Here is a 21,166-nt window from a genome sequence, read left to right as displayed (position 1 = left end):
CTGAAGCCTCTGGGCTGGGCAGCAGGAGCAGGTCCAGCTGGGACAGGGCTGGGGCAGCCGGAGGACCTCACCGCCTGGCTGCTCTGTGTCTGCTCTGCAGACCTCGGAGGAGAAGGTGGGGTGATGCTCGGCCCCACACCATCACCCCCACTGCCTGCTCAGGGCCTGCACGGCGCTGAGCCCCGCAAGGGCTGCTCTGCCCACGCTGGCATCGCTCCCAGTCTGAAGGACACTTGATTGATTTAACTGCTCTGTAGCTTCTCGGTGTGGAATAAAAAACCTCAGGCACCGATCCCTGTGACAACGTGAAACCTGCTTAGGAAAGCCCTGGTGACACTCTCTGAGGCACCTGCATCCTCCCCATCCCATTCTCCCCATCCTGCATCTGAATGGGACCCTCAGAGGTATGCTGGGAGGGCAGGCTGGCATCAGGCTCAGGCAGCAGAGCACTCGGACAACCCCTGCACGGGGCTGAGAGCTCCGCTTGAAACCCCGTTGCCCCCTGACCTTCTCCATAGTTTGTGTTTCACTCCGCTTGAAACGGGAAACCCGCGCTCGCTGTTGGAGCCTGCAAAGTACCTGCTCCATCGCAGCCCCGGGGCCCTCGGCCTCAGTCTTCCCAATCTGCAAATGGGGCTGGAAAGGTGCTCCCAGGATTTTTACAGCCTCTTTTAGGACCAACGGGATTTGCCAGTAGCCAGTAGTTCCCATGAACTTCTAGGCACTGGCGATCATCCCCCAAATAAGACGATGGGATGCTGCAGCTGCTATTTGGTCAGTCCAAAGGAACCCCTGAAACAGCATTTCCCGGGTTGGCTCCAGGGCAATGCTCAGTGCTGGCAGGACACACTCTGCCTGCCAGGTGCATGGAGAGGTGCGATGCACACCGGGCACGCGGGCATTCGTGGAGCACAATTCCTTAAAAAAACAGATCAAACCTCAGCAGTGCTCCTTCCAGCTCTCTGAAAACCAAGGGAAAAAAGAAATCAATGCTTGTCGAATGGAAAAAGCCAAGAAACTTTGCATTAATGGAGAGAAAAAGCTGCCCTGGGTGGTCCGTGCTGGGACTCAAGTTGTGCTGTGCCAGGGGCCACCCCGCAGCCCCTCTCCTCCCTCTCTGCTTGATGTTATCCAAGGACATTCCCAGGCTTTTTTTGTTTTTATATTATTTGAAAAATAACTGTTCTTCCTCTCCATTAGCATTTGCTGGCGAAACCCATGCTTCATGCACCTCCCTGGTCTCAGTGTTCGGGCAGCCACCTGCACTGCCGCTCTCACAACCCCTCAAACCAGGCAGCTCGCAGAGATGTTTCACTGGGCATCCTTACAAAATCAGATCGTTCCTGGGAAAACCCATAACAACCCCCCTGGAGCCGTTTGGGAAAGAGCAAGGATGCTCCCAGTTCATATTAAGCACCCAGGCGCGATGACGGGCATCTTGCGTGATCGAAACCGCCCTGAGACTGCCAGGAGGTGGCAAAGCAGGAGGAATACTGGTGGGAACAGCATTGCTTACAGTAACCCTGGGCTCGAGCTCAAATCCGGCCTGATTTTGTGCCACTGCTTTCCCTGGCCCCTACAACACGGCCCCTTCCCCGGCACCGCGCCCGCTGCCGCGCTGCACCGGCTACCCCAGGAGGTGAAGCCCCAGCCCAGCATCTCCCAGTCCACAGGAGTTGGCAGCACCCCAGGGATGAGGTTTGGGTCTGTCATCTTCCATGGTGGGGCAGGTTGTGCGAGGAACCCCCCCAGTGCAGGAGGGCACGGACCGATAGGGGAACGTCCCCATTTCAGGGCTCACGGCAGGCTGGTGGGGAACTGGGCTGCTGGTGGGGGGTCTTTGTGCTGGGGAGCCTTGGAACTGACAGCAAGGAGGATGCTCCAGTGCATCTGCCACTAAATTAGCTGTTGTCACACGAGGGCTGAGATGCGGGGGAAGGTGGCCGAGCTCTTCGGCTGGACTGGGCCACACCAGGAGCAATCCCAGCAGCAGCTCCAGCTCTGCCATTCCCGAGCATCTCCATCTAGTGGGATGGGGGTTAGGGACTGGGGCTCCCGCTGCAGCAACTCAAGGTCTCTGACGGTGCCCCCAGTGCAGGGTCTTCCCCTGGGACTGTGCTCATGGGCAGCGGGTTGGGGCTGCACCTAGGGGTACCTTTCCTCCTGGGCAGAGGTGCTGCCATGATGGTGTCGGTGCATCGCAGGGCAAAACCTGTCTTAGGATCCAGGCACATTTTTCAGCCAGGGAGCTCCTGGCATCTCCCCTGGTATCAGCTGGTGCAGACTCAGAGCATCCTCTCTCTATTTTTCGACTCTTAATTGCACCATTACCACGGGATAGCAAAAGGGAACATTTTATGAGGTGTCTGGGGGTGGATACTGGGAATTTTGGCTCCTTTGAAGATGTACAGAGAGCAGTGTGCTTCATAGCTGTGATTCCCACCAGTGATGTTTTCAGATGTTGCTGGCGAAACGGTGTATGACTTTCCACTGGAGCAGGAAGGGTAAAACTCACAGACATAACCCCAGAAAAACCCTGCAGGACATGGTGATGGTGCCCACCTTCACCTGACCCAAAGGCAGCTTCAAAACACCGCATCAGGGTTGACTCTTCTTGTCTTCACCAACACACTGGTACCAATAAGGTCAAGCTGACCACTCCAGCTTGCTTCTGGCTTTAACCTTCTTGCCTTGGACATACAGTGACTGAGCTGTCCCCCCATCCACCCTCCCATCATCTTGGCACTGTTGAACCTCCACAATCAGATAGCGTCAACCCAGATGGGTCAAAGCAAATTAGCATCAAATCAACCATTTTAGCGGAAAACCATATGGCAGGCCACAGCCCCGATGTGAACCAGGCACTGGCCCAGTTGCCCCTACCCGCAGGTCCAGCACAGGCTCCTCCTGACCCACATCCATCCCTCCATGACCTGACCTGCTCCCAAAACACGTCATGAGCAAATGTCACATCCCATTGGCCTCTTCTCGGGCTTCGGTGGGTGCCGTGCTTGGGCTGCATGGTGTGAACGGGCCAGGAGGAACATCCCCCTCTGTGTTGATGACAACCCTGCGAGCAGCAGGGACGCTCTCTCCCAGCAGCGACGGAGCTAACATCCTTTCTGCAGGCTGATACGTTCCCCTGCGAAAGGGCTTTAATCATATTTCCCTGTTTTCTGTTCCAGGAAGCAGAGATAACGAAGGGCACGATGGAAAGCAGTGTCTGTGCAACTCCTGCAGCAGGAAAACGGGAGGAAAGGGAGGAGGGGAGCGGGGGATGTGGCTGGAGAGCTTGCAGTAAGGTCCATCCTTTGTCAGCTGGTGAGCGGGCACCTGCCTGCCGTGGGCAAGCCCAGCCTAGCCGAACCCGGTTGGCATCCACTGACCTGTGACTGCCACCAAATCCCTGCTCTGCCCCCGCCGAGCTGCTGCTGGAGCACAAACCTTCACCTCAGCAGGCCACCGTTCCCCAAAAACCAGGAGCCACCAGCCTCTCAGCTCTCTGATTTATTCCCGTGCGAGTGTAAATCACCATTCGGGCACTAAGGAAGCAACGGAGCAGCACGTTCCCGAGCAGCGGCGCTTCGCCGTGATGCTGACCATCTCGCATCCCCTCCTCCCCGTGCCTGCTCCGATTTGGCTGCTGCCGCCTGGCACGCTGCCATGGCCCCGAAGCCGCTGGCACGGGGAAGGGCAGCTCTGCTCCGCATGCCATCTGCTTACCTGGCTCTGCCACGCCTGTCCTGGCGCGTCGCATATGGCACCGGAGCTGATCATTTTTGGACGGGTCACGAGTGACGCTGCTGCTCGGGGCCGTGCCGGTGGCTCCTGCAGAGGGTCCAGCTCCCGGCTCCCTCCTGCTCCCACTCTGCAGGGATCCTGCCCTGCCTCGCCTGCAGCCAGAGGGGACACCTATGCCAGGGGTTAAATCCCTTGGGAGAGGGGACCTGGCTGATGTGGTGCAGGAGGTGGAGATGTCAAAAGCAGCGTGGGCAGCAGGGCGAGGGAACGGATTCTGCCCCTATGCTCTGCTCTCAGGAAACCCCCCTGCAGTGCTGTGTTCAGCTCTGGATTCCTCAACATCAGAAGGACATGGAGCTGTTGGAGCAGGTCCAGAGGAGGCCACCAAGATGATGCAAGGGCTGGAGCACCTCTGCTATGGAGACAGGCTGAGACAGTTGGGGTTTTTCAGCCTGGAGAAGAGAAGGCTTCAGGGAGACCTTCCAGCACCTTCCAGTACCTAAAGGGGCTGCAAGAAAGCTGGAGAGGAGCTTTGGACAAGGGCGTGTAGTGACAGGACACGGGGCAATGGCTTTGAACTGAAAGAGGGGAGACTTAGATGAGATCTAAGGAAGAAATTCTTCCCTCTGAGGATGGTGGGCACTGGCACAGGTTGCCCAGAGGAGTTGTGGCTGCCCCATCCCTGGCAGTGTTCAAGGCCAGGTTGGATGGGGCTTTGAGCAACCTGGTGTAGTGGAAGGTGTCCCTGCCCATGGCAGGGGGGATGGAACTAGATGGTCTTGAAGGTCTCTTCCAACCCAAACCATTCTATGATTCTGTGTGGCCAGAGCCCCTTGTCCCCAACCCAAAGCCCATTGGGTCAGTCACGCGGGTGCACAGGGCACACCGAGCCCCACTCTGCCCTCTCCAGCCAGAGGGAAGGGGCAGGGAGCCCAGAGGCTGAATCCCAAGACCTGTTACCTGTTTCAGAAGCGCAGAGGATGGAAAGACCCCAGAGGTGGTGGTCCCTGTCCCCAGGGAACGTGCCATCCCATCTGCAGGGACACGGTGCCAGTGTCAGGTCACCAGCCCCACACCTGGAGTGCGTCTCTCCCAGACGCGCTTGGGAGGCTGTAAGCATCACAAGTGCTATTTTTTTCCCCTTTCTTGGCATTAACATATTTTAATGAGGTTTATAGATGTGGTAATTACACACACGCCCAGAGCAAAGGAACTGGATGAGGACGCAGCGTGTTTGCAAGGCGGCAGAGGAGAAGGGGGGGGTGGATTTTTTTTCTCATCTCCATAATATTGCAGGAACAGCAAACAGCAGGACAGGAAGGTTTCAGGGCAGTGCAGCTGTTCTAAGAAATCCCTTGTATTCTACATCCTTTAAATGATTTTCCCAACACCTCAGTAACGGCCCCCGCTGCCATGCCCATCTCACTAGCAGCGGAAAACGGGAGCACGGTAAGGCTCAGCTAATTTTCCACAGGCATGGCACAAGATTTGCTCTCTCCAAACATTTCTGGATGGTACATGGGCTCCTGGAACGTTCTTATTGGCAATCAACAAGGCAACTCACCCTGGAAAGCTGCATCATCTTGTTTGGAAATAGAGCCGTATTTACCGAGAACTGGGAGCGACCGGTCCCATTAGGAGCGGAGGGTGCAGGGAGAGCAGCGGGCTCCTTTTCCGGCGTGATTCAGAGCACAGAATTGCACCTTTTGTCCACAATCCAGACCCAGTACAAGCAGCACAAACCGATCCTCCCTGCCAGAGGATCCTGCAGCCAGCCTTGTCCCCAGGGAACGACAGGGAGAGATTAACGCTCTGTAATTAAGCAAGCGGAGGCTGTGCGGGAAGCGCCCGGCGCGGCTGTAAATTCACCCCGGCCACCCCTTGCTGCCCTCGCCCGCCGTGCCCGCCTCGCATCACACAGGGGGCACGGGGGCAGCGGGATCGAGAGTAAAAATGAAAACCTTTAGAGGAAATTGTAATTGCATTTTTTTGGTTCGATCCAAACGCGGCGCTTGAGATTCCCCCACGGTGGGGATGAATTTCCACCCGTTGGCGATTCATCCGGCTGATTGGATTTACGGGGCGTGCGGGCACCTGCAGACCAGGACCACGCTGTCGGTGCCAGCCTCCAGCCAAGTATTACTAGATATTTGGGCTGCCTTCACGCCTGGCACTCCCGGGCTGTGACCTTCAGGACATGCCCGCCTTTGATGTGCACCGCTCTGGACCCGGATTGATCCTGCTGGCACTTCAAACACCGTCTACCTGCGTTTGCCCTCCCTGCAAACCCTGATTAACGGGAAAAACGTCTGTCTCTTTTTTTTCTGGCCACTGAAGGAATGGAAATGAAGGCTGGCAGGCCCTGATTAACCATCACCCCTTCCACGGCAGCTCTCCACACTGTGACCATGCTCTGCTCTCCTTTGCCACCACCACACAGATCATCTGCTGTTGCTGCCGAAACTAAACCCATGGCAGACTCAAAGCTGATGATGACATTTATTGAATGCAAACAGGAATTGCTTCATCCTCCTGCTTGAATTATGTCTTTCCACTTGGCAAGACTGGAGGCAGGACTCCCTGCCTGCCTCTCCCACTTGTAGCAGGACCCGTTCCCACAGTGCTCCCAGAAAACTTTGAGATGTTTCATGGGCATCAGGATCAGAAGAAACACGCTGGCATTAGAGAAAGTCTCGTCCTCATGGGATGAGCAAGTCATGGAAAACCAGACCAAGCCGCCTGCTTGGTTTAACTGTGACGTGTGGATGGATGAAGGAAGGGCCCGATGTTCCTCCAGTGCTGGACCCTCAAAGGGTGCAGGGTTGGGCCCGCAGATATCTTGAAGCCCAAAGTCCCGCTCAGTGCCCACGCTGCCAGGTTGATCACCAGCAGCTAAGACCCCAACGTGCCAATGCCATCCATCTCCAACGAGCACCCACCACAGCAGGTGGCTCAGCCGAGGACCTCAGCTGAGACACACAAGAGAGGACTAAGAGCACAAGGCCGGGGAGTGGTTGAAGAGGACCTGCTCCACCGCTTTGCTTCCCTCACACTGGAGAAAGCCCTGGGACCAAACAAAACACATTTTTATTACTGAGACAAATCAAACCGCGCTTCTCCCACATGCTGGGGCAAGTCTGGGTTGGTCAGTGGTGTGAAACTGGATTTTCTGGAGAAATCCCATAGCAAACCCAAGAAACGACCCCCCAGAAATGTGAAAGGGGCTTTAGCATCACACCACTGTAGAGCTACAACCCAGCGAGAGGAGATGACAGTGATGACAAATGACACTCGCCCTCTAATTACGGCCAGACTCCCATGCAGTGAGCACTGCTGCATCATTAAGAGCAACCAGAAATACTCCCAGCTTAGTCATTAGCCGGCCTGGGCTACTCAGCGAGTGGCCGCCGTGGCCAGCTTGCCCCTGCGCTCGCAGAAGGAAAGGGGGGACGAAAACGGTTCGCAGCTATTTTTACGCATCCTTTGTCCTGCGCAGTCCAGGCCCGGGGTGAGCAGAGCATCTCCGGGGGCTTTGGAGATGCTGATGGGGGAAAATTGCATTCGGACAACATTAATCACCTCAGCGTAAGTGCAACAGCTCACTCGGAGCCAGCGGAGCTGAAGCGGAGCACGAGATCAGGAACCCGCAGGCGCAGCTTTGCTCCGTACCCGAGGTGGGATCTGGGCATCAGCCTCGAAAAATGGCTTCAGTGGGAAGGGTGCGAGGAGAAGGGCATGGAGGCAGGGTGGGCTCTGCAAAGCCCAGGCTGAGACCTCGCACAGTGTCACAGCAACCGTGGGTGCTGCCACGAAAGCTGTGTTTGAAAGCCCATGGACCAGAAGTCTTCAGAGATGTCGTTTGACATCTTCACTAATGACGTGGAGGATGGGGCAGGGTGTGCCTTCAGCAAGTGGGCAGATGACACCAGAGTGGGAGGAGTGGCTGATGCACCAGAGTGGTGCTGCCATCCAGAGGGACCTGGAGAGGCTGGAAAGGGCTGAGAGAGCCCTGGTGAAGTTCAGTGAGGGGAAGTGCCCAGTGCTGTCCCTGGGGAGGAGCAGCCCCAGGCACCCGGACATGCTGGGGCCACCCAGCTGGAAAACAGCCTGGCAGAGATGGCCCTGGGGGTCCTGGAGGACACCGAGCTGACCACGGGCCAGCAATACCCTCTCACAACAGAGAAGGCCACCAGCCTCCTGAGCTGCACCAGGCAGAGCATCGCCAGTATGATGAGGAGTAGATCCTGCCCCTCTGCTCAGCACTGGTGAGACACATCTGGGTGTTGTGTCCCATGTTGGGCTCCCCAGTATGAGAGATGTGGACAGGAGTGAGTTCAGCAAAGGCTGAGGGCCTGGAGCATCTCTCCAATTAGGAGAGGCTGAGAGCTGGGATGGTTCAGCCTGGAGACTAGATGGCTGGAGGAGATTTTATCCACATGGATAAATGTTTGATGGAGAGGGGTAAAGGAGACAAGGCCAGACTCTTCTCCAAGGTGCCAAGTGACAAGAGGCAATGGGCACGAATTGAAATATGGGGAATTCTCCTTAAACATAAGAAGATATTTTTCTGAGTGTGGTTGAACACAGGAAGAGGTTGCTCAGAGAGGTTTTGTGGAGTCTCCATCCTTGGATGTATTCAAAGCCCAACTAGACACGGCCTGGAGAAGCCTCTTCTCACTGGTCCTGCTGGACCAGGAGGTTGGAGGAGATAAGGTCCCTCCAGCCTTGGCCACTCGGAGTTTCTGCGGCTGAGAGCCCCAGCCAGACCCTATTCCTGCTCCTGCCGTGGCTCTGCTCCCCATCCTCCCCTCCATGGCATGGGATGTGTCCTGATCCTCGACAAGGTTTTTTGACACCGACTGCAGAGAAGCACTAGCTGGGAGACAAGAACAACCATTATGATTTCTTTCGGCAGATCTTCCCAGATCTAATAACCCAGACGCTTTATTGACTTCGTTATTTAACTGGAGTCGTCTTCTCTCACTTCTGCGCCGCCATGTTGGCCTCGCAGCTTTTCCAAATACACGTCTACACTGAAAAGTGCCCCACGAGCATCGTTTCTTCTAACTCCTTCAATCTACCCCTCTGGTATACTCTGGGTCTGATCCAGTAACGTGACCATTTAATTGAGCAGTGCTTTTCCCCGTCCCTTGCAGAGCTGCAGTGCAGCAGGAAGGAGCTGGGCTCCATCCTGGCACCGGGACTGGGCACGGCCAGGACCAGGCATCCCCCCTGCACCCAGGGAGCATTCAGATGATGCAGAGCAGTGCTCCCTGGTTGCTTTTTTGTGTTATTTCTGCCTGAGTTTAGTCCCAAAACATGGCTTTGAATTAAGATCCAAAGGCCCCGGCAATCTCTAAATGGATTTTTTTTATTTCTTTAGAAGACAAAATACTCTCTCTTGTTTTGTTCATGTCACATGGGTCCATCCATGTGAGTTTTCAGCTGGCTTCCCTGCTATTTTAGTTTTTGGGGCAGAAAGGTCTCACCAACTGCTTGAACGGATCTCTAAGCCTTGTAGCATCCTACTCCTCTACAGACTCCAGCTCTCCAAAAGCCCTTATGAGAAAACCAGGAGAAAGATGAACAAAGTACCAATGGTTTTGGGTCCTATGAAGTGGGTTGGGCTCACTTTAGGTCCTAGCCCTGCAAAGTGCCAAAGTAGCCATGTCAAAGCCCATCTGTGCTCTTCCTTCCCGAGCTGTCTTCAGGCAAAGCAGCCTGCAGCTGCTAGAAGTTTAGTCGACAGCTTCTACCTTTCCCTTCTTTTTCTGCACACTTGACAAGAAATACTACAAGAACACTATATTTTGGGTCTTTTGGTTTAATTTATTCTACAGATTATGATGAGAAACTTGAAGCAAAGTTTCATCAAGCACTTGAAGAAGGCAAATGCAAAGTTTTATCATCTCTGTTAAACTTCTTGTCTGCTGACCTGGACTCACAAATTCCAGGATGGTTTGTTTGTTTTCTCTATTTTGTTAATAAAATGTGATATAATAATGCTTTTTTTGTTGCGTTAGAGACATTTACCTTTCAAAAAAGCTGCTGTCACAATGAGCGTTGCACTGAAACACCATCGGTGTCCAGGCAGGCGGCCACGGGCTCTGCCTGAGCTCATCCGCAGACGAGGGAATTTTCCATCGGATTTAAACTTTGCAACTCAAATTAATCCCCACGGCTCTTTCTTTTCCTGTTGTTCCAGTGATTCCTTTGTATCGCTTGGCTGCCATGGAAAAAACGGTGTCAGTCACCGGGAGGCTGTTCACCCCTCTGCCAAAATCCCAGTCCCTGCATCACCTCCCCAAACAAAGTTCCCCACTTGCAGGCGCCCAAGCCAAGAATTGAGAGCAACCCATGGGAAGAGCAGGGACGAGATGGGATGGGACGGGTAAACAAGTGAGTCACGGTAACCTCCTGGCCTCAGCCCTGATGGGTCACAGCCACGAGGCTCCTGGCACTGGGCTGTGGGGCTGCCCCTCCAGCCCCCACAACTGTCTTTCCCCCAAACCCCTTTTGCTGAGTGTTTTTGGGGTGCTCGGGAGGCAGAAGCCCCTTCCAGCTCTCTTTTTCCAGCATGAGGCATGGGGAAAAAAATCAAAATATTGAAACAGAGGAGTCCCATGGCTGCAGGAGGTTCATTGCTAGTCGGTTTTTGGTGATTTGAGAGAGATTTGATATGTATGTGTAAGGAATCACACCGCAGCCACGGGAGCATCCCCCAGAGCCCAGCGGGGATGCGCCCGGCTGGTGGCATCGAGCATCCCTGGTCTGACGCCTGCGAACTGCCCCGCGGCACGGCCAAAGAGGGGTGTGAGTGCAGAGGTCCTGGCTCTTTCCATCAGCCCTGCCCAAACGCCGGGTGCTGGAGGATGCTGCCTTGCTCTGCTCCAGGTGTTATAATTCAGGCTCCTCTCAAGGAACACCAATCGATGGCCTCTGCTCAGGGTCTCTTTCCACTGCAGAGTTGAACATGAAATCCAGCCTCCTCCCTCTTCTCCTCCAGCCCTCTCCTCCAGGAGAAATCACATCCTATGTTGGGAACCAGCTTGCGACCAGCTCGCTCAGCCAAGGGCTGCGAGCGCTCTTGACCAGAGGTGTGGTGGCTGAGCCAGCACCAGATGTGCTGGCGTGTGGCCAGATGTGCTGGTGTCCACAACGAGATGATCAAAAGCATCGGAGGAGCCCAAGGAAGAGTTAACCCCATGCCTGCAACAACCGCAACACCTAGGGTTGACGTTCCTTCACAATCCAAGTGGAACTCCAAAATCTTTCAGAAAAAAAATGTCATTTTTCCCAGGACTGATTCCTTTTCCCTCAGAAAGGAGTTTGATGGAAAATTGTCACCCAACAGGTACCTGACCAGCTGCGTGTGCCCTGTTCCTGGGCTCCCTCGCTTTCCGTTTACAGGAACGTCCCCTTCTGGGTCACTGCACTGGTGAGCAAAGCAGTGACAAAACCAGTAATGACGTGGTGGTGACACACGAGGTTTCACCAGGACGGTGACATCTTCTTCCGTCACATGTCACCAAAAGGCACCACTGGGCAAAAAATGAGTCAGCGATGCGGGGCAGGGAGAGCCGCCCTCTCCCCCGGCACATCTGCCGTGTGTTGCAATGCTCCCAGCGCCTCGCGTCGGGTCTTTGAGACCCGTGTTACAACACGGCAGGGCCAGGTGGAACCACCGTTTCTGTGTCATTGACCGCCCGGGTTGTGTCAGCAAGAGGTGCAGGAGACCGCCCCGGGGGTGTGGGAAGGGCTGTGCCGATATAGAGCCCCAGGAAAGGCAGGGGTGGCGGGTTTCAGCTCCTCTCTGCTCAACACTCTGTTGTGATTTTCTCCCTGGACAAGGAATTTCTTTTTTTTTTTTTCCCTGCTTGGCAGCACGGGGATGAGGGTGGATGCTGGATCGGTCGGGGTGCTCCTTATCCTCCTCCTCCTCTCCATCCTGTGGTTCCTGGTCTGGAGAAGTGATAAGAAGAGAAGGCAGCTGCCTCCGGGACCGACCCCATGGCCCATTCTGGGCAACCTATGGCAAAAGGACGTCCTGCCCCTCTACAAGACGTACGAGAAGGTAAGAGAGGAGCTGGCAGTGCTGGATCCACTCCCAGCCCTGGCAGGGCAGTGGGGGAGAAAGCGCTGAATGTCCCATGCCAAAATAAAAAGGGGAATCACGCAGGCGAATCTTTTCTCACCTTTCTTTTCTCTTTTTTCCTTCCCTTCTCTCTTCCTCTGCCAGAATTGCCTAAATCCCTACTAATAATCAATAATCAATACTGTTCTTGAAGTCTTTCTCCTCCCGTAAGGGACCCATGGTGCTGACACCAACCCCTCTGCTGCCGTCCATTCCTGCTTCCCGGAGATGATGCTTCCAGCCCCCAAAGTGGCATTGGGATCAGAAACCCCCCGGGCACAGGGCAGGGGTGGGAGCAGGGTGAGGACATCGGCTTCCAGGGAGCTGCTTCCCTCCCTGCCCATGCATCCACCAGTATCATGGCCACGAGACTTAATTTAGGACCAAAGGAGTGGCCGGGGTGCAGCAGCCGTGTCCAGCGCAGCTTTCCCGTCCTCCCCCAGCTCAGCAGCACATACGGCCCCGTCTTCACCATCTGGCTGGGGCTGAAGCCAGCGGTGGTGCTCTGCGGGTACAAGGCGGTGAAGGATGCTCTCCTGGGCCTCTCTGAGGAGTTTGGAGGAAGACCTGAGATACCCGCCCTGGTGCAGCTGTCGAAAAACTACGGTAGGTGTCTGAATTGCTCTCTGGATGAGCAGAAAGTCCCTGACTGCAGTTGGCCATGCTCATGTATAGCAAAGGACTCACCACCCAAGACCTCAAATACTCATTTCCCACTCCGCAAGTCCCTCCATCTACTAAGCCTCTTGTCCGAGGACAATATTAACTCCTGTTAGCCACCAGTACAGGCTTTGAACTGTCTTCTGAGCTTCTGTAGAGATCCTCAGCACTCAAGGACACTGTGCCCACACCAGGGTCATTCCATGGCTCAGGGTCATTCCCTGGCTCAGTGTCCTGCTGCTCCTCAGCTGACCTCACAGCTGGGTCCCCCGTTCCCGACGAGGAGCGGCAGGGCAGGCAGGTGAGTGGTCTCGGCTGCTTCCCTCCAGGTTTTGTCTCCAACAACAAGAAGAAGTGGCAGGAGCTGCGGAGGTTCACGCTCAGCACCCTGCGGGACTTCGGGATGGGGAAGAGCTCCATGTCACAGCGGGTGCAGCAGGAGGCCCAGCATCTGGTGGAACTGCTGGCAAAACTTGAAGGTGATGTGGGTCCTGTCCACCCTGGTCCCCGGGGCAGGCAAAGGACACACAACAGCCTCACGGGACACGTGTGGTCCCCAGAGTGTTTGCAATGGCTGGTGTGGATGATCCTTGTGGAGAAAGGGCTTAGACCCAGCCCCATCCCACCCACAGAGGGCAGGAGGAATGTGGTATGGTCATGGCTCAAAGCTCAGGGTGGCAGATCCTGCTCCTGAACTGGTGCAGGGGGTGGCAACCACCGAGGAACGTTTCAAGTCAAAAGAACATAAATAGGAAACTAAACAGCCTGGCATCGAGAATGCACAAATAAGATACTGTCCTGGTGACTCGAGGTTCTCCTTAATAGGGTGATGTCCCCCTCTCCAACAAAACTGAGCTGCTGCCAGTGCCACCACCTCTTCTGGGGCTTCCTGAATATCAGAGAAGATGGAAAAGCTCACCCGTACACTGGCTCTTCTGCCTCCGATGCACGGTGATGGCAAGGGGCTGGTTGCTGCAGGGAGATGCTCTGCAGCCCCCCAGGTCCCCAGGCCACGTCAGCAGGAGCCCAAAGTTTCTAGAGACACCTCTGCTTTCCTCAGCCCCAACACTGGCGAGGTGTTTAGGAGCAGGGAGGTAGATGTAGGAGCCCACAGCTCGGGAGGACTCTTTGCTTTGGCCGTTAGACCTGGCAGATTCAACCAGGGCTCAGAGTTCAAAGGACAGGGGCTCGTAAGGGGGAGGAAGAGTGTTTTCTGTGCTGATAAAGCAGATAAACAACTGTTGACTTTTTGACACCTTTCTTGCCTCTTCTGTGGCTGCAGGAAATGCTTTTGAACCGATGATCGTGTTCAGACACGCCGTTGCCAATGTGATCTGCTCCGTCGTCTTCGGGAGCCGTTACAGCTACAGCGACACGGCCTTTCTGGAGCTACTGAACGTGATCGGGAATTATATCAGCTTCTTCCTCTCCCCCATCGCCATGGTAGGTGACCCTGCTGTGCTCAGCACCATCACGTCCGACATGCTTGGGAGTCTGAGGGATGCTCCTTGGCTTTGGGTCACTTCTTGGCTCTGGTGGGACAGCTACAGGACAACATAGCTTTGAGGGAAGCGGGAGGCTCCATCCAGGCACCTGAGCCTGTCTATGCTTCCTCCATCCGCAGGTCTACAACACCTTTCCCAACATCATGCACCACCTCCCGGGGCCACACAGGAAAGCCCTGGCCAAGTGTGAGAAGCTGAAGGACTACATCCGAGAAAGAGTCGAGCTTCACAAGCTGACGCTGGATCCCAGCTGCCCTCGGGACTACATTGACTGTTTCCTCCTGAAAGCGGAGAAGGTAGAGGTGGTGCAAAGCGGGGCCAGGGCTGTCCTCCAGACCTGGCTGCAGCCTGGAAAATCACCCAGGTAACACTGAATCACCTCCTCACTGCATTCTTGCAGGAGAAGAGCAGCCCAGAGAACATGTACAGCGACGAAGACTTGGTCATGTCAGTATTCAACCTCTTTGGTGCTGGGACAGTGACCACTAGCAACACACTGGTCTTCTTCCTCTTGATCCTGGCAAAATACCCCCATATTCAAGGTAAGGGCAGCAAAATGTGACTGCTCCCTGTGCCTGAGGAGGTTCCCGTTTGTGGGGAGACCAAAATCATCCTACATGGGTCACCCAAGGGTGAGAGCCACCAGACACAGGCACACACAGGCCAGAGGGAACAGAGTATCTGCCTCCTTCTCTCCCGTGAGACATGCCTGGAACCTTCCTGATCCAGGGAGGTACGTGGACAGAGACCAATTTCTGGTCTCTACGAGGGGTTACGACAGGTGGCTCCCTCTCTGCTAGGTCATCCTTTGGCTCTAGGACAGGTACCCATGGAGGGCAGTGAGAACACACAGGGGTGGCTCTGTGCAGCAAGGACCGCAGCGCCATGCCCGCCTTCTCCCCAGCCAAGGTCCAAGAGGAGATCGATGCGGTGGTGGGCGCCGGCCGCGCTCCCAGCACAGAGGACAAGCTGAGGATGCCGTACACCAACGCGGTGATCCACGAGCTGCAGCGCTTCCACAAGACCCGCATCGAGAACTTCCCGCGGATGACGACACAGGACGTCGTGTTCAGGGGCCACACCATCCCCAAGGTGACACTGTGGCCCTGGGCCCCCTGTGGCCCTGAGGGGAGGGGTGGCAGTGGGGGCTTGAATGAGCTTTGCTCTAACCCTGGACTGTTTGCTCACTCCTGAAGCTCCCGGGTCTTTCCCAATCTTTGGTGGGGGGAAACAGCGATAACGTTTTAGTGGAGGAGCAGAGGGAGGTGAACGCTGCTGCCACTTCTGCCCACACTCCCATGTCCCTGCCTGTCCTGGGAAAAACGTCTTTCCCCCAGGGAGATGTGCAAGGGTGCTGGGGCTGGGAGCCTGAGGTGGCCCCGGCGTGGTGCCAAGCCAGCCCCCACCTCCTCAGCAGAGCCAGGGACAGCCACCAGCTGGGCTTGACCTCAAGCATTTTGTACAACACCTGCCTTGAAAAAACACCTCCCTCCTTTGGACTTTGTGCAGCGAGAGGAGTTTTAACAGAAATCAATGGGAATAACTCAATAATTTCTGCCTCATGAGCAGCATGGAGACTGGCAGGACCACGGGGACAGTGAAGTCCCACGTTACTTGTCGCTGCCTGGCACAGAGCCATGGCTCCGGGCTGCCTCCCACGGGCATCTGGGTGGGCATTGGGGTGCACCCAGCCACCCCCGGGCCCCCTAGACACCCCTCACTTGCTCATCCAGCTCAGAACCCTGTGCCGTGGTACTGATGTCCCTCCTTGCTCCCCTGCCCCGTCTCTCTCCCGCAGGGCACCACTGTTATTCCTGTATTTTCTTCCGTGCATACGGATTCAACCCAGTGGGAGAACCCCAAAGAAGTCGACCCAGGCCACTTCTTGGATGAGAAGGGCGAGTTCAGGAAGCGCGAAGCCTTCATGGCTTTCTCAGCAGGTCAGTGCTCAGCCCTGCCCGCCGCCTTTGCTGGCACCCTGCCCGCAGCGGCCCCGCTCCAGGGACCACCAGCACGAACACCGGTTGGCACCAGTTATACCCTTTGTATGAGCTTTCTCGCTATCCTTTTATGCCTTTTTTTCCCCAAAATGCTGGATGAAGCGTCAGTCCGGTCTCACCCCGCTCTTTCCATGTCCCCAGGGAAGCGGATGTGCCCAGGAGAAGCCCTGGCCCGCATCGAGCTCTTCCTTTTCCTCACCACGCTGCTGCAGAGCTTCACCTTCCAGCTCGCCATCGAGTCCAAGGAGACGGATTTATTCTCCCTGTGGCTCGAAATAGAGAGGAGGGCGATACCGTGCAAGTTCTTCGCTGTTCGGCGCCTGGTGTCCTCTTAAGCAGAGAGCAGCGAGGAGGAGGAAGGGCTCTGCCAGGTGCCTTCGTTTCTTCCACAACCGGAGCAAACCATGCCACCATAAGCACTACAGCAGCGGCCACCGAGCAGGAGGGTTGCTTTGAGCTTCTCCTTGGACATCTACCAGACATCTCCACCACCAGCTCCATGGCCATCCTGGCTCCCAGCCCTTCCCCTCTGCATCCCAGCAACACGAAGAAGACAGCCCTGGTTTTCCTCCCCCCATATGTGTAGGCTCTGGTTGAGCTCCAGCTCCCTGTGGCTCCCCAGTCGGGTGGGCGCTCCCTCTTTTTGGTGTTTCTGCAATAAAAATCTCCGTCACAGGTGGATGCTGGTGTTTATAAGGACACTCGCAGTGCCTCTCGATGTAAGGGTGGTGATGATGAGGCTTCCCTGCCCTTCGCAGGTGGTGTGTGAGCTGGGCAGGACAACCGAGGTGATGAGCACCCAATACTTCTGCTTCCCAGCTTTGCCCCCTCTGGATCCACCGGCTTTACACAAAGCCCGTGACAACGCAAAACCACGCTCCACATCCCACCGCACAGGGACGAAACCTTGTGAACACCCTTTAGGCCACCATAATGTTCAAAAATGATGCGCAGGGGGGAAACGTGCTCCAGGAGAGGGGTGCCATGCTTGGGAAGTGAGATGTATTTTGCCCCTGACGTCACCGTGTCCTTCTCAGGGTGCTCAGCATCTTTTCTGTGCTTGCGCTGCCTTAACCACCCCTGCACGAAGAGGGATTTCCTTGCTGGCCCCCAGGCACGCTCCAGCCTTTATTCCAAACCACTGGGGCTTTAAAGAAAAGGGTTTTTTCTTTAAATACCCACATGAGGGAAAAATGACCCAGAAACATGCCCACCCTGCCCTGCCTCAGCAATGGCCTGGGCTCCTCCTTCCACCCCCGGGCAGCTGACTGTGTCTCCAAGCCTCGGAAAAACAGTATGATTCCCATTGCGTCCAGTTCCTCCCAGCACAAATCTCCAGATATGGGACTTCAGCCCCACGTTTTTTCCCGGAGTGTCTTCATCTTTCCCAGGTTCTTGCACGTCCCAGGATAGATTGAGGCAGGAATACAGTTTGTTTTAGCTGAGTTGCCTCCGCGGCTTTAATCTTCAAATGAATCTTACGCGTCTCAGGAATTTATTGCTTGCTTTAAACCACTAATCCCCACGGCTCGGGCCACGGGAAGGGCTCCCCAGGCCGGCACTGGGGATGGGCAGAGCCACCAGAGCAGCAGCAAAATGATTTCAGCTGGGGAAGGAGCTGGTTTCCAATAAAAGGGCTGAGCTGCAGCACAGAAGAGCTGTAGCTTGGGAGGGCTGTGTGGGAGAGTAGAAGACATTAAAAAGAAAAAAAAAAAAATTTTAATATCTATTCAGCTTGCTATCTCAGCTGCTGGCTTGTGCTTCTCTGAGGTCCTTCGTGTCAATATTTACCTCTAGCAAATACCCGCAGGTGCCAGCTCAGCTCTGTGTGCTGCCTAAGAGGAGCTGGTAGCATGGGATGTGCTCCTGGCCCCCCCCAGCCAGCAGGTCAGGCTTGTTGCACAGGGTATTTTCTCAGCAGTGAGGTTTGGGGGCTCTAGGAAGCCTGGGACTGGGGAGCAGGGAGGCAACTGGGGTAATATGGGGGTTTCAGGGCTGGGTTTGGAGGGTGTTGCCTTGCTGGGGCCTGTGCACCTCCCTGCAAGCATGGAGAGGGGGCAGCAGCGACTCTGCCCCGGGGAGGGGTGCCTGCACCCTCCTGGAGGTAGGTGAGATTGGGGATGTTGGGAACTTCTCACCCTGGGGCAGCAGGTTCTTACTGGTGGGTGCTGCCGTCCCAAATGGATTGTTTTGGAAGTAAAGATTATTTCCTGGCTATTGCTATTAGAGGAAGATTTCTGTGTACAGGGAGTGACATGCAGCACCGGGAGGGGCTGCGGTCTCTGCAGAGGGGGGACTCCAAGCTTTGACTTAATTAAACAAGCGAACACGTGAGGGCAGCCTGTAGCTGGGTTTGGAAGTGGTGAAAAGTGGTGGATTTGGTGTAAATAGCTCTTTGCAGCAGGAAAACAACCCTGCTGAGGCTGGAGCCCTGCTTTTCTCTGCTCACTCTGCCAAAGGGTTGCGTTAAAATCCCGTGTGTGGAATAGCAGCTCAGGTGCCCGAGCCCATAGAGCTGCCAGCTTCGCACGGCGTGTTTGTTTTGCATGTGCCAAACTCGAAACCACTGCGCCAGCAGCGCTGAAATCTCTGCAGACCAGAGAGCGTCGTGTTCCCATCCAGCGCTGTCTCTTCGCTCCTGCCTACAACAAGCAGAGGAGCCAAACGGTCCCAGCGAGAGCCCCGAACCTGCCGTGCACAGAGCAAGACCTGGGTACCGTGGCCCTGCTGCCCTGATGCGTTTGTGCCCATCCCTGCCAGGGACGAGGTGGGTATGAGCTCAGTGCTTGGGGAGGTGGGAGTTTATTGCTGTCTGCCTGTTCTGCTGCGTTCCCACCTGGGCTGTCCTGCGATGCTCCGTCTCATCCAAAGTGAGTTTTTAATGACCTGGTTAATCCTCCTACCTTCTCCCAACTGATGGATGGACCAGCCTTTACTCTTATTCCACATGCATTTTTGCCTCTTTAGATGGCTAAATTAGGTCTTTTTTTTTCAACCTGCGGAAGCTCTGACCTCAGGAATCAAAGTAAAAAAATGTGTGTTTGACCAAAACAAGCTGATTGTGCAAAGATGCTTCTCAGTCTCTTCCCAAACACCCCCTGCATTGGCACCATCCAGCTTGCATTTATTGCCACTGTGGTGTGCCAAGGCCAACTGTGCTCCTGCTTCCTGGGGATGTTCTACACCCGTTTGTTTTACTTTCCAGCTGACTTGTGCTCTGGGGGCTCTGCCGTGCCCGTGCCCCCTCCCTGCCCGCGGGTTCCCATCCTCGCAGCCTGGGCAGAGCAGCCACCCCGAAACCCGCCGGGTACCGTTTAGCGTGCGGGAGGGGCGGCTATTAGCAGCAATACGGCAGGGCGGTCGGAGGTTTACGGTAGCGGGCGTCTTCCCCGCAGCCCCGACGCGGCGGGGATGGGCGCAGCAGCCCGCCGAGCGCAGAGAGGCTGCAGCGGGTCAGCGGCCACCGGCGGCATCGAACCGGGGCGAGGGGATGCCGGGGCTGCAGAGGCCCGGGCAGGATCACCGCGGTCAGCGGGGCCGACGGCCACCGGTACCCCACGGGCGTGGGGACATGGCACAGAGCTTCAGCTGATGCTTCGTTCCTTGTTTCTGGAGCAGAAAACAGCGGGGGGGGGGGGGGGAAAATCCGAAATTCCTCTGGATTTCTCCCAGCTGAGACAGAAGGGAACTGGGGTAACGTTACCTCCATCTCAGCATCACCCCGGAGCCACTTGTGCCCAGGGGCAGCTCTGACACAGCCTGGGCATCCGCCTGCCCCTCTGCTCTGCTCCCGTGAGACCCCCCCTGCAGCACTGCGTTCAAGATATGGCTCAGCTGTGTGGTAGTAATTATAAAAAAAATCTTATTAGTGTTTATGTTTATAAGCTGAGAGTGTGGACTGAAAACTGGTTGAGCAGCTGAGCCCAGAGGGTGATATCAGTTGCATGAAGTCTGGTTGGAGGCCAGTAACGAGCGATGTAGCCCATGAGTCAATACTGGGTCAGATTTTGCTTAATATCTTCATTAATTAATTAATGACGTGGAGGATGGGGCAGGGTGCGCCTTCAGCAAGTTGGCAGGTGACACCAAAGTGGGAGGAGTGGCTGATGCGCCAGAGTGGTGCTGCCATCCAGAGGGACCTGGAGAGGCTGGAAAGGGCTGAGAGAGCCCTGGTGAAGTTCAGCGAGGGGAAGTGCCCAGTGCTGCCTCTGGGGAGGAGCAGCCCCAGGCACCAGGACATGCTGGGGCCACCCAGCTGGAAAGCAGCTTAAAATTTAATTTGTATTAAATTAAAAATAAAAGTAGTGGTTTCTGTGTCTCTGTTTTTGTGGATAAAATGCCTAAATGTGTTTGACAAGACAAGGGGCAATGGCTTTGAACTGAAAGAGGGGAGATTTTGATTAATTCTAAGGAAGAAATTTTTTACACTGAGGGTGGTGAGGCACTGGACCAGGTTGCCCAGAGAAGCTGTGGCTGCCCCATCCCTGGAAGTGTTCAAGGCCAGGTTGGATGAGGCTTTGGGCAACCTGGTGTAGTGGAAGGTGTCCCTGCCCATGGCAGGGGGGTTGGAACAAGATGGTCTTGAAGGTCCCTTCCAACCCAAACCATTCTGTGATTTTATGATTCTATGATTTCCACTAATGCTCAGGACCTAAATTGGCTTGAGTTGGGAAGACAAAAACCTCTCTAGGTGTCTAACTTTGAGTATCTGGGCCAGTGCAGCAGAAATCTCTCTGTTACTGTCTTGTACTAGAGCCAGGACGCTCCTGCCCATGGTCACGTCAAGGGTCCTGTCAGCAGCAGTTCTGGTTTGAGATGAAAGTCTGCGAAGTTCTCCACAGAGTAGAGTGGTGATGAGTTTTAGTTTGTTTATTTTAATGTCATCTTCAACTTCCAAACCCTGAGATTAAGCCAGACCTTGTTAACAGCGAAAAATAACAACAGTTGTCCCTCAAAGAAGAATAACAACCAGGTAATAAAAACTAAGTGTCCATGTAAAACCATAAGGAAGCCAGAAACTAAAGAAGATGTGGGAGCTGGACTGTTGCAATTTGGATTTGGTGCCGAAAGGCCGTGCGGGCAGGGGACAAGTGAGGACGGGAGGTTGGCAGTCAGCCTGACTGGCA

The 21,166-nt window shown here is 55.2% G+C and overlaps 1 protein-coding gene across 1 annotated transcript; it reads left to right on the top strand.

Annotated features, from left to right (window-relative positions):
- The first annotated feature begins 11,632 nt into the window (after nucleotides 1–11,632).
- On the top strand, nucleotides 11,633–16,375 carry LOC104374656 (cytochrome P450 2C5-like). The gene is made up of 9 exons (XM_009980817.2): nucleotides 11,633–11,815; nucleotides 12,319–12,481; nucleotides 12,865–13,014; nucleotides 13,818–13,978; nucleotides 14,160–14,336; nucleotides 14,441–14,582; nucleotides 14,945–15,132; nucleotides 15,839–15,980; nucleotides 16,182–16,375. Exons 1-9 carry the CDS (start codon nucleotides 11,633–11,635, stop codon nucleotides 16,373–16,375), a joined length of 1,500 nt encoding a protein of 499 aa, XP_009979119.2.
- The last annotated feature ends 4,791 nt before the right edge of the window (nucleotides 16,376–21,166 follow it).

The sequence above is a fragment of the Tauraco erythrolophus genome, chromosome 20 (genome assembly GCF_009769465.1).
Source record: "Tauraco erythrolophus isolate bTauEry1 chromosome 20, bTauEry1.pri, whole genome shotgun sequence".
NCBI classification, from domain to species: Eukaryota; Metazoa; Chordata; class Aves; order Musophagiformes; family Musophagidae; genus Tauraco; species Tauraco erythrolophus.
Note: the sequence above shows the minus strand (reverse complement) of the source record. Positions and strands in the feature narration are given on the sequence as shown.

Excerpts from the sequence above, each read along its gene's own strand:
- LOC104374656 (XM_009980817.2), top strand. The coding sequence starts at position 11,633 with ATGAGGGTGGATGCTGGATCGGTCGGGGTGCTCCTTATCCTCCTCCTC. Across the intron at positions 13,015-13,817 it reads ACTGCTGGCAAAACTTGAAG|GAAATGCTTTTGAACCGATG; the intron begins GTGATGTGGGTC and ends CTGTGGCTGCAG. Across the intron at positions 13,979-14,159 it reads TCCTCTCCCCCATCGCCATG|GTCTACAACACCTTTCCCAA; the intron begins GTAGGTGACCCT and ends CTCCATCCGCAG.